General features: G+C 54.6%; 3 protein-coding genes across 3 annotated transcripts; 1 reads left to right on the forward strand and 2 right to left on the reverse strand.

Moving 5' to 3' along the window:
* Positions 1-2,262: 2,262 nt before the first annotated feature.
* DUSP15 (dual specificity phosphatase 15) lies at positions 2,263-9,892 on the reverse strand. The gene is made up of 7 exons (XM_080404373.1): positions 9,315-9,892; positions 7,583-7,616; positions 5,274-5,356; positions 4,773-4,822; positions 4,050-4,124; positions 3,405-3,576; positions 2,263-3,232 (listed from the first exon to the last, which is right to left on the reverse strand). Exons 1-7 carry the CDS (start codon positions 9,333-9,335, stop codon positions 3,020-3,022), a joined length of 648 nt encoding a protein of 215 aa, XP_080260499.1. The 5' UTR covers positions 9,336-9,892; the 3' UTR covers positions 2,263-3,019.
* A 2,084-nt stretch (positions 9,893-11,976) lies between these two features.
* Positions 11,977-20,847, forward strand: TTLL9 (tubulin tyrosine ligase like 9; the record flags this gene model as incomplete). The annotated part of the gene is made up of 2 exons (XM_080405902.1): positions 11,977-12,342; positions 16,490-20,847. Coding segments are annotated over 2 exons (522 nt in total), but the record flags the coding sequence as incomplete, so codon positions are not given.
* A 510-nt stretch (positions 20,848-21,357) lies between these two features.
* Positions 21,358-23,654, reverse strand: PDRG1 (p53 and DNA damage regulated 1). The gene is made up of 5 exons (XM_080404369.1): positions 22,947-23,654; positions 22,724-22,799; positions 22,536-22,610; positions 22,099-22,179; positions 21,358-21,769 (listed from the first exon to the last, which is right to left on the reverse strand). Exons 1-5 carry the CDS (start codon positions 23,445-23,447, stop codon positions 21,687-21,689), a joined length of 816 nt encoding a protein of 271 aa, XP_080260495.1. The 5' UTR covers positions 23,448-23,654; the 3' UTR covers positions 21,358-21,686.
* Positions 23,655-24,511: the final 857 nt, after the last annotated feature.

A 24,511-nucleotide genomic window follows, 5' to 3' on the forward strand; every position in this document is an offset into this window, starting at 1 on the left:
AGGCATGGGCACAGGGTGTACACAGCGTGTGAGGACCTGGAGGTGTGGGCACAGGGTGTACACAGGTGTATGAGCCAGCCACACTGGTGGGGGTTTGCCCCTTCCTGAGCCTGTTCATGGCCCCTTTGCAGGGCAAAGCCTGCCCACCCTGTCCATGCCTGCTCACGGTGCGGGACCACGGCTAACCCGGCTAACCCGGGCTCTGCCCGCAGCACAGCTCTCCCTGCCTGGGAAGAGGAGGAGGTGGTGATGCCAGCACTGAGTACTGGGAGATGGGGGAGTCCCAGTTTGGAGAGGGGGAGAGGAGCAGCAGGTAGCGTTAGATGCTTGCCCTCACCCTGGCAGCCCACGGCTGTCCCAGCTGGTGCTGCCGTGGCAGGGCTGGCAGCTGCCGCGCTCGAGGTGACGCAGGACGCCGCTCTGTTCCCCACCGCACCAGCCAGCGGGGATTTCCAGCCGGCTGTGCCTCTGCTGGGGCTGTGCCCCGGCCCCCCCGCACCCCCCCGTGGTGGGGCAAGCTGGGGCCCTGTTCTGGGAAAAGCGCCTGGGACTGCCCGACAGAGAATCTGCATCTTCCCTTTCCGCTGTGGGAAGTGGGGTGATGGGGAGGGGTCGCTGCACAGCCTCTCCCAGTGGCTTGCACAGATTACCTCCAAGGCCAGGAGATAATCATAGCCGCTGACTTGTTAGCCAGCCCCAGCCCGATGGGATAAGCCTTTATCAGCCAGGGATTTCATCTCGTGTGACAGCCACACAGTGACACATGGGGCCCGTGGGATCTAATTACCCCGGCATCAGCGAAGATGCTCAGAAGCCAGTTTTCCCGCTGTGCTGCTCCCTGCGCAGGGAAGGCGAAGCAGCTTAACCCTTAAACTTTTCATGCTGAAATGAGCTTCAAAAGGAGTCAAACATTAACTCACAGCTAACCTTGCCCTTGCCTGGGTTTTTCCAGTTGTGCAAACCAGATCTGCCAAAATAAATAAATATTCTTGTGCTGTGGAGCTGGGCTGAAGGTGCCATTGCTCAGTGTCTGGCCTTGCTGTGGGGTTTACAGCATGAGCAGGGAAACCCTGCATGCAAGTGCCTCGGCACAACATGTCTGGTGTGGGGCTGACAGGAGGGTGCAGCCGTGCATGGGGCACACCATCCATCCTGAGTGCATGGTCCTGGGGCATGGGGCCACCACCCTTCTGGGTTCTGGGAGGGCTAAAGGGTGCCAGAGAGCCCTGGCCTGGGCATGAGGGAGTGGGAAGAGCAGCATGGCAGGAGCTGGGCTGAGAGGGTGACCCCACAGCGGAGAGTGCAGGAGCAGCGGACGACAATGCACCCCTGGCTCCTCTGTGGGCTCAGCATCTATCCAGCGAGGCAGGAGTTGGGCTCCCAGCCTGCTTGGGACACCCCAAGGCAGCCCCCAGCCCAGCAGGCAGGTGCTGGCAGGAGGAACCATGGCCCTGCACTCTGTGGTGGTGGAGCAGGAGCGGCTGTGAGGGTCCTGCCAAGGGGCTGCTTGCACAGGAAACCACAGGCTCACAGGAGCGGCAGCAGCACCCTCCAAAATTGCCCTCGCCTAAACCAAAGGGGAGGCTTGGGGCACCAAAACTCGAGCCTGGCATGGTGCAGCAGCCTGGGTGTGTGTGTGTGTATAATGCCATCTCAGCCACCCGTCCCTCCTGCCCCTGCTGCTCTGTGCACCCCTCACGGCGCAGGGGGACTCACACTGCCTAAGCACTGGCACGGTGGGCATAAAGGGACCCTCATGATGCCCAGCAGGATGTTCACCTTCCGCCACAGCTGCCATGCAGGGATAAATGAGCAGTTATTAATTACTGGTGGGCATGCCTTGTCACACACTGATGTCTCCTGGAAGCAGCCAGGGCAGAGGCAATCCCTGCTTTCCTGGGAAGTTCCTTCACTCTGGGACACCTTGCCTGGCACCCCACCACACCACACACTGGAAACCTCCCTGTAGGCACTTGTCCCTGTCCCTGCCCCTGTCCCTGTCTGGCTCCTGGGGGACACCTTGTCCCATGGGAGAGGGGTGGCAGGGATGAGGGGGACCCCAGAAACACACTCTGGCTCCCAGCAGAGATGCTGATGACCCAGCTGGGCATCCCCAGCATCTTCCACTCCTTCCCCAATCTTCCCTGGGCTGCAGAGAGTGGCTAGAAGCAGCCTCCAGACCCGCCCCATGCCAGGATCTTCCTCCTCAGCATCCTCCTTCCGATTAGGTCATCGCAGGGGAGTCAGACCATGCCCCAGGCAGGCCATGGAGAATAGGTGTTTATTACTGGAGGGACATAGAAAGTCTTTAAGCAAAATGGCTTAAGGCTCTGCTTTAGTGAGGTCTGGCCAAGTTAAACACTTTGTTCCCACCTTTTACATATTGTGCCCTGGGATGGGTAGGAATGGGGTGCAATGGACTCCTAAAGCTACAGTGCTCGCTCAGGGCTAGTGCTTGGCTGGACTGGAGCTGGACCCTTGCCTGGGGGCTGGTGCAGTGGCATTACCTGCTGATGCACCCGCGCATCCCTGCTCTGCAGCCACCTCGGCTCTGGGAGCTTGTGCTGCTGGTGGGAAAACCGCTCTGAGGGGAGTGCCAGCTATCCTGCACCCTGTGCACCCTGAGGCCCGTGCAGCAGGTACCTAAGTGCTAAAGCTGCTGCTGACATCACCTGGGTGCTGGATCCATGGCAGGAAAGACCCCCTTCTGTCACTCTGCCCCAAGCAGGAGCCCACAGTGACCTTGGGGCACAAACCTGCGCCTTTCACCAGGCATCCCCAATATGCTGGATGTGAAAAGGCTGAGCCCACCGAGCGCTGCAAAGCCCGGTGGTGCACATGAATCCCTCCCCGACAGCTGAAAGCCAGGACAGAGGATGGCACACTGACACCCCAGAAGAGAAGAAGGAGCTGGGCTTGGCGTGGCTCCCCTGCACAGTGATGCCCCGGCCCGCTGTGCTGTGGCTCCTTCGTCTCTCCCAGGCTGTTGGGTGATTCTTGTGCTCTCCCTTGGCTGGGGTCACTTCAGACAAGCTGGGATGCAGGAGAACGTCCTCTTCACCCGCAGCAGGAAGGGAGTTGTGCTCCTGATGTCTCTGGCTCTTGGGACCAGTCCTTGCAGAGCTCCCTCTGTCCTGGATGGTCCTCCTCTCCCCACTGGCAGCAAGGCCTTTATTTCTTCCTCGTCGTTGAAAGGGGATGTCCCATACCTCTGCTTCAGGTGCCTGCGGACCTGGGGAAGGAGGGAGAAGCAAACTAAGGTGTCTCTTTCCAAGGGCAGGTCCAAGCCCGCCAGCAAGGGGAGCAGGGAAGCAACCGGATCCCCTGGGGACTCATCCTTGCTCTGGCCCCCGTGGGCAGGCTGAGCTGTGGAGCAGAGCATGGGTGGCAGAGGCTGGTCCCACCTTGCGGGCTGCGCCACCGCTGAACTCAGCCAGCTGCTGCCTGAAGCCGGGGTTGGGGTTGGCGACGGGCCGGACGGTTCGGATGGCCTCCAGCACCTCCTGGCAGCTCAGCTCTGTGACAGCCATGACGTAGGCAACAACCACGGTGGTGCTGCGAGAGATGCCAGCAAGGCTGGCAGGGGAAAGGGCAGAAGAGCTGCTGTTGGCAGTGCACCCAGACCCCATGCTCACCCCTTCCTCCACCCCTGTGCTTCAGCTATTTTGGTTCCTCTTCTCTGAGAACTTGCTCTCCGGGAGGCCTGAGCACTTCCAAGGTCCTCTCCATCAGTGCCTATAAATACCCACTCCTCCCCGGGGAAGTGAGAGCAGCGGTTGCTGCCTGGCTGCCTGCCCCAAACCCCACTCTTCCCACTCACTCAGCTGCAGCAAAAAGCTGCCCCGTCTCCAGGGCTGTCTGGATCCCGCTGGGTTTGAGTCACAACCCACAGCCGAGGGTGGATCCTGGGTGGATCCATGGGCATGGAGCCCTCTGGCACAGGCCGGCTTTGATCAGGGGTCTGCAGCCAAAGCATGGGGCCAGGGGCTGGATCTTCCCTCTGCTGTGCTGGGGGGGCATAGCATCAGGCATGGGAACAGAAGTGTTACCAGTGAACGAGGCAGTTCCCTCCGTGCAGGCGACACTGGTGGATAAAACTGATGCATTCCTTGAAGTGCCTCTTGCTAGCAAGAAAAATAAACCAGACAGAACAAGGACTTCAGGGATGGAACAGGATTTTTAGGCTGCAGGCAGAGCAGCACTGTGCGTTTGAGGATGAAGCACTCATGTAAACTGCCTGTTGCTTTATGGGCACTGCCAGCAGCTGCTGACACCTGAGCAGCTCAGTGCTGTTGTTTCCTAAGGGAAGGTGCAAGGCCAGGTCATGCTGTGCTGGGGACAGGAGTGGGTGCCGCTGTGCAGCTGTGCTGGGGATGTGCGGGGTTGCCCTGGGACTCCTGTGACTTGTGCTGGGGCAGTAGGAGCTTGGCTGCTCACGCCTCCAGTCATGCCAGCGCCCTTGGCCGGCTCCACACCCTCTACCCACTCTCCCCTCTCCAGGCACCTCCTGGGGGTGCTGCAGAGGGGCTGCCCCTGCCTCGCACCAGGGCTGGGACCCACTGTCCAGTGGTTACTGAGCTGGGATGCTGTCAGGGTCCAGAGGTGGCCCCCACACCGGGGCATCATGCTTCCAGCCTGCGGATCACTGTGCTTGAGGAGCTGGAGGCACCACCTCAAGAGTTTGGGATGCCGTGAGCCCTTCCCTGATAGCCCTGCAAAGCCCAGCCCTCCTGCATGCCCTGAGCCAGCCCCAGCCTCCCGGGGGTACTCACATGTTGGCCTCAGGGGTGTCGGGCAGGGGGATGCGGAGGTAGGTAATGTCCTGGAAGACACAAAAGGAAGAGGATAAATTTGGGTGCTGTGGTCGGGGTGTCACACATGCTTGCAGCTGGTCTAGCGGTGCCTTTGCTCCTCGCCCCAGTGCTGCCTGTGGGCTTTGCTTGCCCAGCACAGCATCCCCCTGCATGGGGATGAGGCTGCTCTCTCCCTTGGTGGAGGGGGGGCTGTGGGGGACAGGCAGCTCATGGGAGGGGGTCAGAAACAGGATGAGGCTGGAGAGCTGGAAATTGTTTCCCGTTAGCATTCAAGGCCAGGTTATAGTCACAAGACAGCCAGTTTCCCATGCTGGGGGGGCTGCCCAGCTCCTCTGGGACCACTGACCAGGCAGTGGGGAGTGGTGTACGTGCCATGGGATGCTCAGAGGGGGAAGGAAGATGCTGCAGCGTGGAAGGAGCTGCAGAGATCTACACAGTGGCATTGGGCATGGGACCTACCTGCAGCAAGGGCTGGGGAGATTCATGGATCGAAACAATGTGGGTGATCTTGTTCCGGCTTAGCTGCTCCAGGTCTTTGGCATCTAAAGGATAAAACTAGATATTAGTATATTCTTGTTTCTTATCCTTCTCTTCCCACAAGCGCATCTGCTGTGCTTCTGCAGACGTGCAAAGCCGTGCTCCAGAGGAACAGCTGCATTGCACATGCTGCATGCAGCGGCACAGACATGGGCAAAGGCACCCTGGAAATCTGGAATGTGAGTCCCAGGACATCAAACCAGAGACTTCCTCCCTGTGAAAGCACTCGATCTTGCTGCTCATGCTGGGGTAAGCATTCATACCTGCATGGAAAACCTCCCTCCTATGTAAGCAGGCAGCTTCACGCCTGTCTGTTACCCATCCCCACTTTGGGGAGGAGACGTGTGCTCTGCCTGCACCTCCCTTGTGCAAACACGCATGTAGCAATGGGACTTGCTGCAGCCTGAAGGATCTGCTTCATCTTGTGAACTATGAAAGTAGAGCTTGCAGTGATTTGTATCAGTCTTGAGTTTGGCTCACGCTGCCTCTGCGCCTCTTTAGCACCTGAGGAATCTGCAGAAAACACTTGAACAGTGACTTAGAGCACTCTGTGTGTATTGTCTCTGTGGTTGCATGCACAAAACCCGTGTATCCTTAGCTGTGACCTGCTCCTCACTAATGCTTCAGCATCCCTGGCTGTGATCCTGATCACTGGTCCAGCACCATGGTTGTTATGCTGGGAGGAGAGCGTGCTCGTCTTGCTGGCTGAGCAGCTTCGTAGCCATCTCCCTTTCATGCCATGACCAGAGGATGCTGCACAAGCTGCTGGAGAGGAGAAGTAACGTTTTCCCATCTCATCCCTTTGGGTTTCTAAACTTCAACGTGGTGTAAAACCTTGGCTCAGGAATCTAGACCATGATGTGCTAATGGCATGATGTGAATTTTAATAGGGGAGAATCTCAAGAGAGACGCTCTGCAGGCGAGCTGTGCGCTGTGCCTGTGGGGAGGGACCCTTGTGGGGACTCGCACAGCACCCGCCACCTTTCCACCCACCTTGGGCAGGCAGAGAGGTGACAATTAGTGACACTCGTGTCAAGGCTTACAGCAGCTGGAAAAGCTTTCCGTTGGAGAAAACATCTCTGTGAGCAGTCAGAGATTAACGTAGCAGGCCTGAAATCTCTGTTGTCACCCTGGATTGCTTGGTAAAGAGATGCTGGGGTGGCATCAGGCCAAGACCCCACATCAGTGGTAACTCGCAGGAACCCTTGCGGTGAACCTGGGAGCTGGGTGTCCTTGCACCTCTGCTCCCAGCAAGTCATAGCACCCCAGTCCCCGCTAAGGTGCTCCATGGGATGCAGCGAGCACAGGGCTACCTCAGCCAGGGCTGCCACTCAGGCTCTAATAACATTTTCATAGCAATTCACACGTGTGATTTTAAACCTTCTCTGCTTCTTTGGAAACAAGTTGCCAAAAGAGCCATTAAGGAGGCAGGAGCACTAAAAAATGCTGGTTTGTCATGGCAGGTGCCAGTACTTGGTCATGAATTGTGCCCTGATAATGAAAACCCCTTAAAATAGTGAATTGGTATGAGAAGGAGTGACTCTGCCTCTGGGAGGAATTCCCTCCTGAGGATGGGCAGCCCCCTCCTGCATCTCCTAAAGCAGTGGAACTGGGCTGCATCACCTTAAGCTGCCCCAGTCCTCCTCCCTTGTGCTGGTGTGGCACTACCAGCTCCTCTGCTCCTGGCACAGGATCCATGCCAGCTCGAGCCCATGGCACAGCCCACTGTGGCAGGTAAAAGCCCACAGGACTTGGAGGGGTTTAAAGCAAATCCTGGCTTGCCCTGTGCTGCCCCACATGCTCCCGTCCCCTCCCAGCCTGCCCAGCTCACTGCCTTGTGCAGGTGAAGCAGGACAGCTGCAATGGCTTCCTGGTCCTGGCCAGCAGTGTCATGCTGGGATGCCAGGGTGTCAAGTAGGGATCTCGCTGGCACTGCTGGGACCTCTTCACGGTGAGGACATGGCCCCCTCAGCTCCTCCCCCCGTGCATCCTGAGAGAGCTCCGGGCAGCCATTAAATAAGGAAACCAAAGCAAAGGCAGAGGGTTTCTGCTTTGCGCTTCCCCCGGTGCCTCCACTCTCGCTGCTGCCAACACCAGCCAAGCGGCAGAGCAGAGCACGTGGTGGGCGCTGGCAGGGTGGCAGGCAGCGTCTGCAGGCAGGGAAGCACGAACGCAAGCAAGCCCAGCTCCCCAGCTGGAGGACATCTCTGTGGTGGCAGGATTCCGCTTACCGATGAAGTTGCCAAGGTAGAGGCCGGGAAGTATCTGCAAGACACAAGGGAAAGCAGCAGCGTGAGCAGGAACCTTATGCCGTGGTACCCACCATGCCAGGCCCCCCCGTGGTAAGCAGTGATCTTTGGCTGGAAAGGCCAAAGTTCTGCCATTAACGTGACCACCACCAGCCCCAGGGCAGGAGTGATGCTGGTGCAGCTGATCCTCAGCGCTCCTGGGGCTGCTGCTGCTCTGGCACCCAGCACACAGGGCTGGATGTAGCCCTGGCATCCCAACTTGTGCAACTGCCCAGCGCTGCACCCTCATGGGCGCTGGGAGTTGGCCATGGCTTTTTTATTGCTCCTCTTGCTTATTATTAATAAATCATTTGTCAGGGCTTATTATCTGAGCTCAGCAAGCTGCACACACCTCTGTACAGCCTTGCACTATACCCACGACCTGCAGAAGTCCTGCTGCCCAAGGGATAGGGAAGCAACAGGCGTCAAGAAGCCTGGGAGAGATGCAGTGGTCGTCGCCACCCCCTTCACCAAGCTCTGCTGCTGCCCTTGCTCTGTGCTGCAGGGAACCCGTTTCTAACAGCCCAGGAACAGATTGCTTTGGACACTGTATCTTCCTTTTATTTTCCTTGTAAAATTCCACTTCTCGTGATATAATCACTTGACAATGCCTCTGTTAATAGCACTGCAGAAAGATGCAGAAGCAGTATAACTTGCATCCCTTCTCACCCAGAGCTATTCTATATTTTCCCAGGCTCTCCAGGCTGTTCACACCCGTGTCCAGCCAGCTTCTCCCTGCTGTGATTTTTGGTGCCCAGGACCTGGGCAGGCAGAGGTAATTTCCACCTGTACAGCTGGGCTCACACCTCACTGCCCACATTTGGAAACGTTTCTCTTGGTTGAACAGCTTAAAAGGTGTTGTTTTTTTTTTAATAATTCCTAAGATTTCCTAAGATCAACTTTCCATTGACAAGGCGCCTTTAACTTGCAGCTGCAGCACTGAGAGGAGTGGGCAGGAGAATGCCAGTTAGCAAGGGCAGCTCTCAAGGGCAGGACACTGAGCCATGAATAATGGCATGTTCCCGTCCCCAGCACCCTTCTGACCCACATCTTGCTGGAGAAAACAGGGCAGTGCAGACCCATCTGTGGCACCAGGTGCTCCCCCAGATAATGTGTGGTTATGGCAGGGGGGGATATTTAAGGCTTAGGACCTGGAGATTCTTGCAGGGAGATTCATCCGTTCAGCTGTGACAGGGAGAAGCTCAAACAACCCGAAGTAGAGCCGGTCCCCTCTGCCCAGGGATGCTGAGCCCCATGCACAGCCCGGCCCTGCTGAGCAGGGGATGCGGGACCACTGGGCTCGGGGTCACACAGGGCTCCCAGCATGCGCTTGGGAGCTGGTGCCTTGGGTTTATAGGTGTTGGGAAAGGTTCCCTCCTCCCTCGGAGGGGCTCTCTGTCACCCCTGCCTCCGCACCCCCCGGGTGGCTGTTGGGATGAGCCCTGGCTGCCGCCTGGTGCCACGTCCCTGCCTGCTTCTCCTCCGATTGTGCTCTGCAGGCAGGTAAACACACTGCCCGACCGCCGAGCCTGGGGCCCGACCCGGTGCCGGCAGGTGAAATGCCGCTTGGCACGGCAGAGCGAGCCACCAAGCAAGTGTCCCCCGCCTCCGGCACCGGGACACGCCGCCCTGGCATGGCTGGCCCTGCAGAGCAGCCGCCTCAGCGCCCCATTACCTGGCTCATGCCGTTTCCCATGGCCGGCAGCGAGTGCTGCAGGGGAGACGGGGGCCAGGTGTCCTTGTCCCCAATGCTGCCGTCCTCCCCGTCCCCAGGCGCAGCTGCAGTCCCCGCTCTGGACGCTCCCCGCTCGGGTTTCCGTCATGAAGAGCGTGGCCCCCGCGGGATCGCTGCCCGTGGCGGGTGGGCTTGCTCCCAGCGCAGCAAGGCCGAGCTGGTGGCAGCTGTGCCGGAGCAGAGGGAAGCTCGGCCGCCGTCCTCTGCGGCTCCTGCCAAGGCCTTTCCCTGGGTGCTCCGGCACTGCCGCGCACTGGCTGCTGCTCTCGCCGGGAGCAGACAAAGGAGGAGAAACTCCCCCTCTGCGCCGTGGCGTGGGAGCATGGGGGCCGCGCTGGCTGCTGCCTGTCGCCGCTGCACAAGGCCGCAGTGTTGGGAGAAGAACAAAACCTTTGTCCTGCTCCATCAAGGAAGGTCTGTGTGGCCACGCGGTGAAGCTCCTGGCGGCATGCCCACTGCTGCCTGCACCGTGCCCACCCCTGCCTGTGCTGTGCCCACCCCTGCCTGCACTATGCCCACCCCTGCCTGTGCTGCCTGTGCCGTGCCCACCCCTGCCTGCGCTGTGCCCACCTCTGCATGCATGGTGCCCACCCCTGCCTGTGCTGCCTGTGCCGTGCCCACCCCTGCGTGCATGGTGCCCACCCCTGCCTGTGCTGCCTGTGCCGTGCCCACCCCTGCGTGCATGGTGCCCACCCCTGCCTGTGCTGCCTGTGCCGTGCCCACCCCTGCGTGCATGGTGCCCACCCCTGCCTGTGCTGCCTGTGCCATGCCCACTCCTGGCTGTGCCCACCGCAGGGTGTGCGAGACCCCAGCCCATGGCCCTGGGCTGCTGTGGGCAGGCAGCGGTGCCCACCTGCAGGCAGGTGATGTCTGCCCTGCCCGGGGGGGTTGTGGGGGCTCTCGAGGGGCTGCAGGGCAGCTGGATCGGGCAGTGCCAGCAGGTCCCATCACGGGGGTCTGTGAGGGTGCACCTGCTGCCTGTTACCCCCTGCTCCCCCCCCCTCCTCCCCCCCCCTCCTCCGCCCCCCTCCCTGCCCCAAGCGATATCCTGGGCTGGATTTTAGGAGGTTTTAGACCCATTCGCTGCCCCGGCCCGCCCCCCGCCCCAGCAGCCGTGCACACCTCGCTGGGGGGCTCACAGGAGCGGGGAAGTGCTGGACCCCGTCCCTGCCCAGCAGCAGGGTCAGGGACCACCTGAGCCCCCCACCTCGCCCAGGAAGGGCTCCCAGGCTGCCTGCAGGGACTGCAGCCCCCTGCCTGCTGCATGGCCCCCACCTGCCCAGCGTGGGGGGAGGTGGCTCCCGGGTGTCACAGGGGTAGGGGACAGCTCCCAAACCCTACCCCTGTGGGGTGCCACGCCACGGCCCCCCGTGCAGGGTGGGGGGACACGAGGTGGGGGACTTGGGGGCACCGAGAGGGGATGGGAGCACATGGGGCCGGGGGGGGGGGGGGGGGGAGGCTGGAACTCCCATGGGCACAAAGGCGGGGGGTTGCTGAGGTGACAGGGCTGGGGCCCAGGGGGGCAGGTCAGGGGGGTCAGACCGCAGGGGCGGGGTGGAGGTGGGCAGGGGGGGGTGGTGGGCTGGGGTGGGTGGGTGGGCAGGGTCGGGGTTCCAGTGCGCCGAGCGCCCCCTGCTGGACAGCAGTGCGGTTGCCATGGGGACGGGCGCGGCCTGGTGGCCCCAAAGCCCAGGCCCAGGTGCAGGTTAATGTTCAGGTTCAGGCCCAGGTTGAGGCCCAGGCCCAGGCCAGCCACCAGCAGGGCAGCGTGGAGGCGGCAGCTGCAGTGAAAGGTTGGCAGGTTGCAACAGCCCAGAGTGGGGCATCCGGTGGGTGCACATGCTGTGTCACACCCCCGAGGCAGCATGTTAACCCCCAGGTGCTCCCTGTGCAGGTGAGGGTGAGCACAGCACCCGCAGGGCCTCCTGCACCAGTGCCCCGCCTGTGGCTGCGTGTGCTGGGTGCTGTGCCGTGCCTTGGCCATGCGCTGTATTCTGTCTGCCCAGCTAAAGGAGTTTTTGCCTTAAAACCACCTGAGGGTGGTGCATTGCGAGAGGGCCTCTGACATGGCTGTGTTTTGGGGAGTCTTGTTTGTATGTGTGGGCAGGTTTAGTTGCAACAGGTAAAACTCTTCCTGCCCTGTCCTCTCCAGGGCATTATTTCCACTGCAGCACGGTTGCTGAGTGGGGTGCATTCCCGCCCTGAGCCTTCATGCCCATCAGCCGTGGCACGAACAGAGGCTGAGGGTGGTTTGTAATGCTGGGCTGTACGCTGCCTGCAGAATCAGTGTGGGCAGCGCTGATCAGTGCTGCCTGTCCTGGTGAGGAGGGTGCTGACTACAGAAGAAATGGTAGAATGCGGATTGTCTGTTCTAGCTCCCTGTGTTCATGCAGAGAAAATTGAAATCTAGCCTTCTCCTCCACGGAGAAAAAGCAGTTCTCAATGGTATCTGTATTTTTTTGTCTTTTTTCTCCTCGGAGTATGTAGTGTAGTTGATCCCCAGAAACTTCTTAGGGGCAATTAAAGTGAGTCAGACTGTGGGAGAATTTGTTGTGCTGAACCTTGTATTTCTCTTTCTACCCAGCTGAGTCAGAGGAACTGATTAGTGAAGAGTCTGAAGACATTTCGGAAGCAGTTAGAAAGTGAAGCAGGAAAGCTTGAGACAACAAAATATGCCTTTATTCCAAAGACCTTCAAAATGCCTTCAGAGTACCATTTGTTTGTGGAAGAGTTTAGCAAGAATCCTGGCATCGCTTGCATTATGAAACCCGTAAGTACGTGCTCTCCCAAGGAAAGTGAGACAGATGAATGGATGCTTTCGTTCTGCAGAGGGAGAAGAAAATATGCAGGAAATCCACAGGAAGAATTGGGCAGAGCAAGGTGGCTAGGAGCAGCAGTGCTCCTGGCCAGTTTCCTGATCAACACGTACTACCAAAACACTTCTTGTGTAACAATTCATTTCAGCAGTTAAAAGACAGCTCAGTTTATTTTTAGAGCCAAAGTTAACTCAGTAGTGAAGGTATAAAGTGCAGAGTTCTTGTATGGAGGAACAGATTGTGCTCCCTGGGGTTCTTACTGTGGGGTTATGGCTGAGTTCATGCTCTACAGTCTTTCAGTTTGGTGCAGGTGTGCAAGAAGGTGGATGTGTGTGCAGGGCAGCTGTCTAATTGGGCTTCAGGTGAAGCAGCATTCTGGGGCAGCCCCTAAAGATGGAGCTATGAAAACATCTGTTTGGTTTTAGGGAAATCCTACTAGGTTAGATGTCAGCTGGTGTAAGTCCAGCCAATTTACTGAACGGATGGACTTCCATCCTGAGAATGTGAAGAGATTACCGGAGACACCACAAGCAGCCTGGAATGCAAGTTGAGGCGGATTTGTTTGGCATTAGCTTTTCCCTGCCCTGTGGTTAGAGACCTGAAGGGTAGCCTCATGCTCTGAATCACATTTCTGCCCCTCCCCGCCTCGCCTCCCCCACCCCGCCCCAAACCTGAGGCTGTGCTGAACGCAGCAGCTTCCACTTCAGCCAGTGTCCTGGGGACCAAGGAAATAGTGTTTCCTTTAGAAATCACAACAATACAACGTGATGCTGAAAAATGCCTTGCTTCTGCCAGATGATTCAAGCCATTTAACATCATGAGTATCGTGCTGTGGTGCCTAATTAAAAATACACCCATCTGTGAGACCTGCAAGCGAGCAGTCACTTTGCTTCGCGCAGCAGGTCTCGCGAGGAGGCTGGGACAGGAGGATTCGCCTTACCCTGCAAGTCAGGCCTGTCGGTAAGGGCACACTTGTGAGAAGTGAATGAGAGGTAATTATGCAAACTAACGTGAATTACAGCCAGGAGGATAGCAGCTAGTGATTATCTAACTCTACAAATGGGGATGTGTTAATTGGCAACAAAAAACCTTATATTAAGCTGATTTTATGCCCACAACCTCAATTAACATGGTAAATAACCAGAACACAGTAAACAAGGGTATATGAAAAACTGTGATTACTGAAATTATACCAACAACTTAAACGAAATAGTTTGTGGCTGACCTCAAAACTCACAGACAAGTAAAAATAAACTCCATGTTACTCCTTCTGTTGGTCTGTGCTCTTGAGCAGCCCTGGTTTGTGATGTCTCAGGTTGCCTACTCCCACACTCAGATGCAGTAGTAGGTCAGGACATGCACAGTGCCAGATCGTGGGGCTGCAGGAGTCTGGGCCTCCTTTGGAAGGTGCCCTGGGGAGCCTTGCTTCTTGGGTGGCTTATCTGGGCCACTTGTCACCCCCTTTTCATACATCATGCAGCCTAGGCTGTCTTCAGGATTTTTCTGCTCTTGCTTGCTATAGTTCTACGACATCTTTCACGACTTCCCTGTTTAATTAAGTTCTGTAATGTATACAAATTTAAAATGTGACTCAACAAAATCCCCAGCAACATATGTTGTGTTACTTATATTTCTGCAAGCATGTGACAGAGTTTGTTTATTCGGTACTGTGGAACTTCCCCATGGGCTGCCTGCCTGCTCTGCCCTTTCCTCCAGAAATCCTCCTAACAGTTACAAATCTGAGTTTTTTTTCACTAGAGAGCTGTTGTTGGAACCCCCTGCCCCCATAGCCTTAAATAAACGTGCTTGCATACAAAGAGATGATGAATCAGGTTATGCAAGGCTTCTACACTGAAATTCTGGGAAACCACAGGAAATGCTAACATTAAGGGCAGTAGCTCTGCTCTTCCATCTGTAGGTTGGCAGGTCACAAGGTGAAGGAATTTGCCTGTTCTGAAAACTGAAGGATATCATTGATTGAAGAAGGTGAGAACGACTCTCTGCCTCCTCTTTGGGGAGTACCCAACAGACATTTTGTTCTTTTGCTCTTACTTCATCCTCCTCCGGCTGGTGACTTGTTCTGTTCTCCCGTGCCTGTCTCGTGCAATACTCCTTCACCATTCCCCAGGGCAACAACAAAGTTTTTTACGGGGGATTTTCCCACATGGTCAGATACTTTGTCTGGGATCTGACTTTGTACACTTTGTGTACAGTTTTATATACAAACTTCTGACCTTAGGCACATTAACATTAGGCAGCAACATCAGCAACTGGGTTGTATCAGACATTTCTCTGTGGTTGAATGTTTGACTTGAGTTTATGTTCGAGTGACATGTGTAAGTGCAAACTGCCATTACTATGTCAGAAATGTATTTCCTTGCCTTAATATCCAGTTGTTTCTTTCCTCTGCTCCCAGAACATCCCACTGGAGGCCTGGTTATCCATTGGAGGTGGATCTCCTCGCTTTTCTAATACACAATTTAGTTTGAATAGCAGAGATGATCACTGTATCTTACCTGTCTGTGTGTGCCATAAAGAAGGGTAAGAAAAGGATGGTACAATTCTACTACTTGATATTAGATGCATCAGATAAACCTTGTCCCTTCTGACTCCTGCAAACACCTACAGGATTCGGGTGTCCTGTCACGGTCACCCTGTCTCCCTCCAGTCTTTTTTCATTGGAAAACTGGTGTCACCAGATCACTAGAAATGTCAGTGTTGACAGATCAGCTTGGACTGAAGTTGAAATGTCATTCCTGGTTTTATTGTTAGTGGTTGAATTTTGGCAGCCTTTCTTCTTCCTTAGCTTCACAGAACGTAAAGACAGGGTGATTCATGGGAAAGAACTATTTGATTTCCTATGTGTCACACTTGCTACTGTATTGAGTTTGGTAGCTTTCATTTGATTAACACATCTTCCCAAAAGGTATCCCACCTCACTTTGATGGCTTAGGAGACAGAAAAATCCATCACTTCTGTCCGTGAAAGTTCATCAGAGTTCATGCTTGCTCTGAATGATCAAAAGCCTTTCCAGAGTGGGGGTACAGCAAGCTGCCTTGGGTGAGAGTGCACAGAGGTTTGGAGACACGGTGACATGAAGAGCTCCATGCCAGCCACAGGGTACAGTACTAGCTCAGGGCAGTCACTCTTTCATTTTCTAGATATCCGTCTTGATTACTTCTGATATTTTTTTCCTGCAATTTTTAGTGAGATGCAATCATGCAGTGTTGGATTTAAGCTCAGATTGCTGAAGCCTTTGATTACAGACAGGGAAGACAATTAATTAGTATTGGGGCAGAAGAGGAACGTTTAGAGAGAGAATTCCATATTTGCTTGTTCAGTGTCTGTCTGTCTTTGATCCTTATCTCTACTTTATTCCAGATGTTCATCTCACACATGTGGCAGTGCAAAAGACTGCACCTGATTATGATCCTGGGAAGGTGAGGGTTATGTACTGTCTGCAGACTGTTCCCCTGCTGCCTGCTGTTGGGGCTGTCCTGGCAGATGCAGACAAAGCTGACCTCATCCTGCCAGCTGCCACACTGCGGACGTGTGCTGCTGCCACTTCGCTGTGCTGCCTTGTCTCCTGTTACCCATCAATGTGATTTCATTGATAGCAGCTTTCAGAGAGAGGCTGGGAAAGTGGCTTTAATGTCACTTTGCAGCTGTCTGCACATCTATAAGGCTGTTCTTTTTGACTTTAAACCTAATAACTTTCTGGTTAGCGCTCTTCTGAGATGTAGGTGTCACAGCTTAGCCCTTTGCTTCTAAAACCTCAGCGGTACAGCAAGGTTGATATTGCTGCACACAACAGTCACTATTAAGCTTCCTCAAGAGGTGGCAGCTGAGAGAAGGAGAGGGAGGGAGGGGGAAAAAATTTAAATGAGCTGTCAGATTCCTCGTGAATCCGAGGTGAGGGTCAATGTTTGAGAGTAATGGAGGATGCTGTTGAACTGATTTTATGGGCTGTTGCCTTCTATAAATCTCTCTTTGTCTGTAGGGAAAGGAGAGTCTTTGCAAGTACCCTGATAGAAGATGTTGATTGCTCTTAGGGATCTTCTGGTGGGGACCTGGGGACTTTTCCCCCTATAGCTGTACAGTAGTCCAGCCTGAAGAGTTTAACTGCATTGTGGTTGGTGGCCCCTATCTTCTGGTCTCTGGCTTTTTACTAAGAATTCTTGCTGGGCTGTGGAGACCATAAGGTCATGACTGAAAAACAATCATGTGGACTAAATGTGTGGTCATCTGTTGGGAATGGCTTCATATAATTGTGTTTGGATGTCTCAAGGCTGCATGTAGGTGACTGAGCAGCTCGGACAGAACTTGACTGCCAAGCGTGGGGCAGGGTGGGTGTACCTTTTCTTTGTGGATATGGATAACACTTTCATCCACAGCCTCCAGAGTGTGCAGAAGGTGATTAATAGTGACAAACATTGCTTTGAGCTCCACAGCTAATTTCAGATCCACATCAGGATCTGAAACTGTAGTAGTGTTAATAAACATACGAGGGGTTATAGTATCAGGCCAGCTGCTTTCCCTGGGACAGAGGAATCTCATGATGCTTCTGCATCTCGTAGGTAGGTGCTTGCAAGCTGGCTGAGGGTGACCCACTGAGGGGAAAGGCAAGTGTAGAGAGGTTTGAACTGTTCTACACGAAGGCAGCTGATGTCTGAAAGGATAGTGCTGGTTTTGCTCAGAGTATCAGGGTTTATTACCTGGGTGCAGCACCACGTAGGTGCTGTAGGATCTCTAGCCCTGTGTTGTGAAACTGCCAATTTGGCTTTTTCTGGAATATGTTCCCCTCCAAGTATCAGCATATCACAAGTACCACAGCACTTGCCAGAGGTGGAGGGTTGCTATCATCTTTTGTCTTACAGCAGTGCCCCATCAGCACTGACAAACCTCCAGCCAGTGCCAGTTGGCTGCCAGCACTAAACATAACCCATGTCTGTGGTACACTGGCTAAAAGGCAGACCCTGGCTGAAGGAGGTCCCTCCTGCTAATTGCGGAGAAAAATACTCCACAGGAGTTGAGGATATTAAAAAAATAACCAACAACACAACCCACATAAAAAAAACAAACCACTTTAAAACCTAATTTGACTCTAGATATTTATTTTTAAATACAGATTTTCTTATTGGCTAAGTAAAAATATGTATCATTAAAATTCAGCTGAAATTCTTAGAATTTTATCTGCCACATACGCAACTGAAGTATTGCAACAGCAGGAAGCCAAAAGTGCAACTGACTTGTCATTACAGGAGTTGAGAAAAACAGAAACAGCAAATAGCACTTCAGAAATGACAAGCAAATAGGAGTATTATTCTTTCAACCTTAATCATGTAAAGTGCAAGCAGTACCATAGGTAAGGAAGTTTCCCTTAGATAGGATTTGACGGTGCTCTTCTACAAAATGTCTTCTCTAATTTTTTTTTTTTTAAACTCTTCCCTCTAACGAGACATGGTAGCTGGTATACCTGTTACATCCCTGTGTCCTGGCAGCTTCAGTCCAACATTTCACGTGGTCCCACTGGGGACAACTTTATTTCACATAAGCAAATAAATGCAGCTCAGCTGTGGTCCTGGGTAGCTCTAACTTGCAGAATCTACTCTGTTCATAGCCTCAAACCAAATCACCAGGCTTAGGCAGCCTGCACATAAAGAGCTGGAGTAACTTCAGTTGGTCAGGAAACAAATGAATCGGAATGAAGTCCTCAATGTCATCACAGCACACGGATAGCGCTGCGGTGCTCTTGTAGGAGAGCTGTTTGAATACTGTGTTGTGCTAGGAAACTGTTCGCAGGAGACATCCACATTCTGCCACTAAAAAAGGGTTAATGCTCATTCCGTGAATTCTCCTCAACATTTACTGCTTTAGCTAGACTTTGGTTTTCACTTATATGTCTTTCTGGAAGCTGGAGGGATTTTTTTCTGTAGTACCATTGAGAACAGGAATAGAAACTTTGCAATAAGCTCAGAATGTTCTTTGGCTCAGCACATGGGAGAGAGATTTAGGGTTGGATTTCCGATTGCTTCACACTTACTCCTGCCTGCTAGCAGGGTAATGATTTTGTGGACAGGCGTTTAGATGAACCATTGGCAAAACTGCCTGTTTCTCCCCAATTTACTGTTGTTGTACCTCCTCAGCTGGCTTCTAGAGGTAAATGATTCACTTTCCTTCACTGCCAGTAGCAAGAAAGAGCATAAGCTCGTGTCATCTTCTCAAAGACATACTTCATATTGTGGACAGGCAGAGCAGGTGGGCAAAGATGTTTATTACCATCTAAGAGGTTTTATTAAATCGCTTGGAATGGTGGTCTGGTTCCATGTATTTCTTGGCAACTGATTGTAATATTCTAACCTTTATAGCGATTAAATGATAAATTTCCAGGAACAGAGCAAACCAAGCAAGTGTGCTGCCACTTCAGAGTGGGAAACAAAGCAGCGCGGGGCTGCAGAAAGAATGAGTCCATATCAGAGCTGGGACTTGCACAAGAGCTCTCTTTCAGAGGCCCTTCTGCATTGTGCCTCCCACACTCACGGCTTCTGGAGCACTCTGTTCCAAGCAGCTTGTCTTGCAGCATTTTGTGATTGACTTTACAACTGTGCTAAGATATTAATAGTAGAAAGATGTCCGTGGCTTTCAGCTGTTCAACTTTGTCGCTGATTGTCTGGGAGTTTATTCCTGCGTGCAGACAGATAATTGTCATTGCTCAGGTACTTCAGTACATACATTTGACATTGTAGGCTGACAGGGAGGGGGAAATGGAGGCTTTGACCCGATAGGGAACAACAGACCTGCCAGCAGAGGGGAGGCTTGGGTACTCTGGTGAATGACAGCATCGTGGCACACACATTTAGGTGAGTGCTCATCCAGTGCTGGCAGGGTGCCCTCCTCATGTCCATCTGCACATCAGCAAGAGGACGGCATACACCTTTCACTCAGGATCAAAAGAACACGAATGGGTGTGTGAGCCCTTACAGGATTAAGAGACCAGAAGCAGCAAAAGCTTTCCAAAAGTGGATGTAAGTGACCAGGCTGCAGAAGTGCCATTGAAAACAAGCATGTGAATGCAATGGGAACAGTTTTGTTCCTAGTCCTGCTTTTCAAGTGTTAAAGTCACAGCAAAGTTTGTCACATGCCAGCTTTGCTGCAAAACCCTCTCTGCAGTCACTGTGGTGACTGTTTACTGGGCACTTTTCTGAAGCTAGTTGAGTATTTTACTGCTGGGAAGTAGTACTTGGATTATGGAGCTTACTTCTGAGAGGCTGACATGCATTGTTACTCGGTTTTGCAGTACGCAGCTCAGTGTGCCTACAATCTTCTCTGGCTCTAGCTTCTAATTAACAAAACGTGATAGCAGCTTCACCTGAAAGTAGGACATTCCCTTACCTCTACAGGAAGAGATTGTGATGATGTGTAACTCCCCTTCTAACATTTTCATTGCAGGCTGCTACAATGACAGGAAGAAACAGCTTCTCAGGAATCTTTCTGCACAGCAAAGTGTAATGCTGATCCCAAGCTCTATATGGGAGAGATGACCACGGATGAAGCTCACTCTTCCTCCTGTCAGGCAGTACCAGTTCCCACTTCTCTCTGGTTACTGCTGGTTCAGCACCAGACATTGGCCTTCTTGCTTCTGAAGGTTTCCCAGCTTGGAAACTGCAGTGAGAGATTTCATAATGGCTGACACAAGACACGAGGGATGCTGGCTTCTCAGCTGTCCATCTGCACTCGCAGAGCTTAGTTCTGCACTGTGTAAGAAAATAAAGGGGCCAAACATTTTGCACAGCAAAACAAAGCTTTTGGAGAAGGCAGGGACCTCATCCTTCTACCGCTACTACTATGGAAACATGTCAGAGCAGAAAACCTGTTGCCACGATACTGTAAAAATAACCTCACCATCACGTTAGAGACGTTGACTGGCTGTACTACAGAGGTTATGTAAGAGTGCGGCTCTAACGCAGGGGCTTGGCACCGTGTACTGCTGCTCACTTCCAGAAGAGATGCAATTTTCTGAAAAAGCCGCAGGCAAGACAGTTCTGGTGATAAGTCCGTGTTATTTTTAATCTGTGTATCTGAAACTTAAGCCTGAAGTGGATGGCCCTGCTTCTTGCAGAGGTACATTCAGAGTACATGGTGTTAGCTACAGAATTTTAAAACTTAGATCAAGCAATGCTAGTTGGCTTTTTAGATTTAAAGAAATCACACTTCAGTCTTAAGGAGTCAGAAACAGGATATTTTTTGGAATTCTGCATAATTTGAAGTCTGTGTGGAACTGGACAAGGCAGCACAGGGCTGCCTGGAGAAGGCACCTCTGACCTGTTAGCTGGAAGGCATTCAGGGAGCCAGGAAAATGGTGGTGCTGTGTTTAAAGTTCCACACAGCTGTGCAGAAGGGAAGAGAGCAAGGAATCAGGCCCAGCTCTGTGTTAGGCATGCAAGGTTTGACAGAATGGGCGAGCTGCCTCAAAAGCCAGAGAAAGAAGGTTGACTGCTGTGTTTAAAGTTTTCAAATTCTATCCAGAATTATCTTTACAGAGGTTCAAAAAATAAAGGGCTTGGCTGGACCCAAACACTTTCCTGTACACAGAAAAAAAACCCCAAACACTTACTGGAGTCCATTACTAATTATTATTAATTTTTTTTTCAACTTCTTATGGCCTTAACAAAGTTGTGCTGGGGTAGCAAGTTCAGACTGAAGGAGGTAGTGTAGAAGACAAATTTTAAAACCTTTGAAGAAACTATTACTAGTTAAATCAATTGTCCTTTTACTACAAAACAGGCTCAGTGAGTATTCCTCCTCAGCCCTCTTCAGGCTGTTTTAAATACACATACATTTTATCCCTTCATCTAGTTTTGAAACCCTTGTTTCTGTGGTGTCTTGCCTTTCAACTTAACAGTAGAACATGTTTTCCCAGCACGACTGAAAGGATGCTACCACCTCCTGTCCCTCCCTACACATCTTTAAAGGGATTCCTGACATGCCTCAGATGTACAGCTTTGCTTTGTTTTAATACCACAGGCGCACAGAACTCCTCTTCTGTGCTTTGGGCACACTGTGGATTCCCAGTTCCTCCTACTCTTGTTCCTGACATGACAATGAACCAGCTCTGAAGCCAAACTCCAGAAGCGCTTGCATAAAAAAAACAAGAAACACACACGGAGTTAGGAATGTCCTGCTGCTCTCATTTTAATAATCCCACTTCCACCCCAGCCATGGGCATTTATTTGCCTGGTGCTGTGTCCTAGCCCGTGCCTTGGCACAGTTCTGCCACCTGGGCTGCAGCAAGGAGCAGGAAAGGGTTTGTGATCCAAGGAAACTGCAGCGTCGTAGCTGAGGAGCCAAACACTTCCCAGCACCTGCCAGGGACCTCACCCGGGGTGGGCCCCGGGCACACTGATGTCCTCCTGCAAACCCCAAAGGCTGCAGCTATTGCAGCGTGAGCTCCATGAGCAACAGCCTAAAGAAGCGCTGTGACGATGGCATGGCCACCTCAGCCCTCCAGGATGCGATTGATGAGCTTCATTTCCTCAGCTGTCATGGGGTTCAGGTTAAATCCCTTCAGCTCAGCTTTACCTGAGAGAACACACAGAAAAATCAGGATTTTGCTACAAAATATGTGAAACAGTCCGCATTAAACTCTAGCGGGGCTGCAGGGAGGGCAGGGATAGTCCCAGAAGCTGCTGTGGCTGTGGGGTCACCCTGGCGTGATGTGGAGCCTGTTTAGGGTGATAGCTGTGCACCAGGAGCCATACAACACTGCTGGAGCAGGGAAGGCATTGCAAAGCCAGTGGGAAAGCAGCTGCAGGAGCACACAGAGCTCAGGAGTTTCTGGACCCTCCTGACATGCGATGTCTGCTCCCAGATACCAAGAAGTATCTGGGAACAAGAACACAAGTGTTTACCTTGAGCTTCAAAGAGGCGGTTGACCTTCACACGCAGCTCTTTCCGGAGATTGTTTATCTCCTCATCCAGATGTTCCTGGTCTGAGACAAGCGGGACAGGAGTGAGGAGGACTGCAGGCTCTGGGGTGAAGTCTGAGTCTCCCACAGGACACTAGGCACAGGAGCTCAGGCCAGGGGGTGAGAGAGGGCTCTTCCCCAGCTACCTTGGGGTCCCACCTTGCCCTCCGCTGCCCATGGGACTGAGCCCCAGGCTGCTTCATGCCCAAATCTGCTTCCCATGGCACTGCCTGGGACAGCTGAGTGATGGCCAGAATCAGTTTGTGGCTGCTATTGAGAGGTTTCGGGCACTTGGAAGCTAGACAGAATCCTGTTTGTTTTTGTAAAACCTTATCGTTAAGAGTGCACGTCGGCAGAGCCTTCGGGGCAGCCTGCCTTACCCTTCTGCAGCATCTCCTTGGTCTGTGCTTTTGGGAGCTCGATGAACATGTTCCCGAAGCAGACCATGGCCTTGCCTGGGGGAGAGGAGGGAAAGGAAAGGGCTTTGTCACGGCAGCTTTTCTCCCCGGGCACTGCCGTCCCTCCGGCTCAGCGCCGGCTGAGGCGGCACCGAGGAGCCCAGCCCCACCGTCAGGCTCCGGGTCCTTCTGCAGCGCCCGCAAGGCCTCGCGGTTCCGGTTCCGCTTCACGTCCAGGTCCACGATCTGCAGCGGGAGAGAGGCTGTCGGTGGGGCCGGGACTGGGGGCCGCGGCCGGGACTGGGGGTTGCGGCCGGGACTGGGGGCTGGGGCCGCGGCCGGGGGCGAGAGGGCCGCCGGGGCCACAGCGAGCGACGCCGGGCCGGGCCGTACCTGCTGCCGTGCCGCCAGCACGTCCTCGGCCAGCTCCTCCACCTCGGCCAGGTAGCGCAGCACGAAGGCCGGGTCCCGCGCCATGGCGGGGCCGGAGTCTAGCCGCCGCTCGGAGCCGGGGCCGGTCCGGTGCCGCTCGGGGCCGGGCGCAGCCGCAGCCGCGCAGGCGGGTTCCGCGGCGGGAGGGGCCCGGTGGAAGCAGCGTCCCCTGGCGGCCACCCCCGGGATCGCGGCCCCGCGCGGGGCATCGGGAAGCCCACGGGAGTGGGGGCGAGGCCGCTCTGGAAACACGCGTGGCCGGGCTCGTGGGAGGGAGGCGAGAGCAGGCGGGAGCAGGCGGGCGGCACCGCGAGGGGCAGCGATCACCGGGGCCCGGGAGGGCTCCGTGCCCGTGGGGACTCGCCGCCCGGCGGCAGGACGGGGCGCTGGCTGCGCCGAGTGGTGCTGAGTCCCGGCGGCGCGGGGAGCCAGCCCCAGCCCCACAGCCAGAGCCAGACCCATGGCCAGCCCCGCTTCCCGCAGCCCGGAGAGCCCCCCCCACACCCCTCCCGTGAATTATTTATCCCTGGCCGTATCCCACCCCCTCTCCCTGCTCCCCCCAGCACCGCGCCACTCTCGGCCCTTCCTCGATGCCGGGCACTGCTGCCATGCAGCTGGGCTCCCTGCAGCATCAGGTCGCCTTTCTGTCCCCTTCCCCGCCCCAGAACAGAATAAAAAGCACTAAACGCGCTGCGGGATTGGCTCAGATTCCATTTCATGCAGCTGGGTCGCTCGTCCCGAGCTCAGCGGAGGGGGGCTGCTGTCCCCGGGGGGGAGCCGGCTGCAGTCCGGTGGTCACCCTCAGCCAGCCCCGATGCCCCCCAGTCTGCGCCGGGCAGAGACCAGCCCTGGGGATGCTCGGAGCAGCCACAAGGCTCTGCCAGGGTACCACATCTATCCTCTGCCCTGAGTGATCCTGCCCATGGGCAGGGGGAAATACTGCACCTCAGAATGGCTTTTACCCCCCCCTTCCCACCCCAGCCAGCCCATGAGCAAGAGGAGATGGAGAAGCAGTGTGGGAGGTGCAGGGAAACCCAGCGCTGGTGGCAGGGATGGGCAGACCCTCACCGTGTGAGCTCTGTGGTGGGAGAGGGGCCCCAGGGTCCCCCAGGGCCAGTGGCTAACAGGGGATGTGGGTTTTGTGTCCCCTGTCTCTGCTCTGGACAAAACCCCAGAGCAGCGCTGCTCCTCCCTGTGAAACTGCCCGGCTCCTGGCTCAGAGCCACTGGCCCTGCTGCTCCTCCAGTGCAGGCACCTCACGGGTGCTGGTTCTGCACCTGTTGCTTGCTGGTACAACGTGCCACACGCTTTCCTGGGGTTCTGCATTCTCAAATTGCCCAGAAAACGTTGACCATCCTTCAGCGTGGCAGTGCCCAGCCAGCCCCGAGTTGTAACCTCCAGCTCGCACAGTGCTGCCGGCTCCTGCCTGCTGCGGGTCTGGCCATGCCATTTCCCTACCCAGGGAATGTGGTGCCGGACAGTCATGGAGAAGCGCTTCTCATCGACTGGCACCTCGGAGCCCTGAG

The sequence above is a fragment of the Falco punctatus genome (genome assembly GCF_963210335.1).
Source record: "Falco punctatus genome assembly, chromosome: 10".
Lineage (NCBI taxonomy): Eukaryota > Metazoa > Chordata > Aves > Falconiformes > Falconidae > Falco > Falco punctatus.

Coding starts and splice junctions, on each gene's coding strand:
- DUSP15 (XM_080404373.1), bottom strand. CDS start 9,335: ATGGGAAACGGCATGAGCCAG. Junction 7,617..9,314: donor TGGGAAACGGCATGAGCCAG/GTAATGGGGCGC, acceptor TGTGTCTTGCAG/ATACTTCCCGGCCTCTACCT. Junction 3,233..3,404: donor GCGGTGGCGCAGCCCGCAAG/GTGGGACCAGCC, acceptor CTCCTTCCCCAG/GTCCGCAGGCACCTGAAGCA.
- PDRG1 (XM_080404369.1), bottom strand. CDS start 23,447: ATGGGTCTGGCTCTGGCTGTGGGGCTGGGGCTGGCTCCCCGCGCCGCC. Junction 22,611..22,723: donor GAAGGACCCGGAGCCTGACG/GTGGGGCTGGGC, acceptor CCTCTCCCCCAG/GCAAGGCCATGGTCTGCTTC. Junction 22,180..22,535: donor CAAGGAGATGCTGCAGAAGG/GTAAGGCAGGCT, acceptor CGCTTGTCTCAG/ACCAGGAACATCTGGATGAG.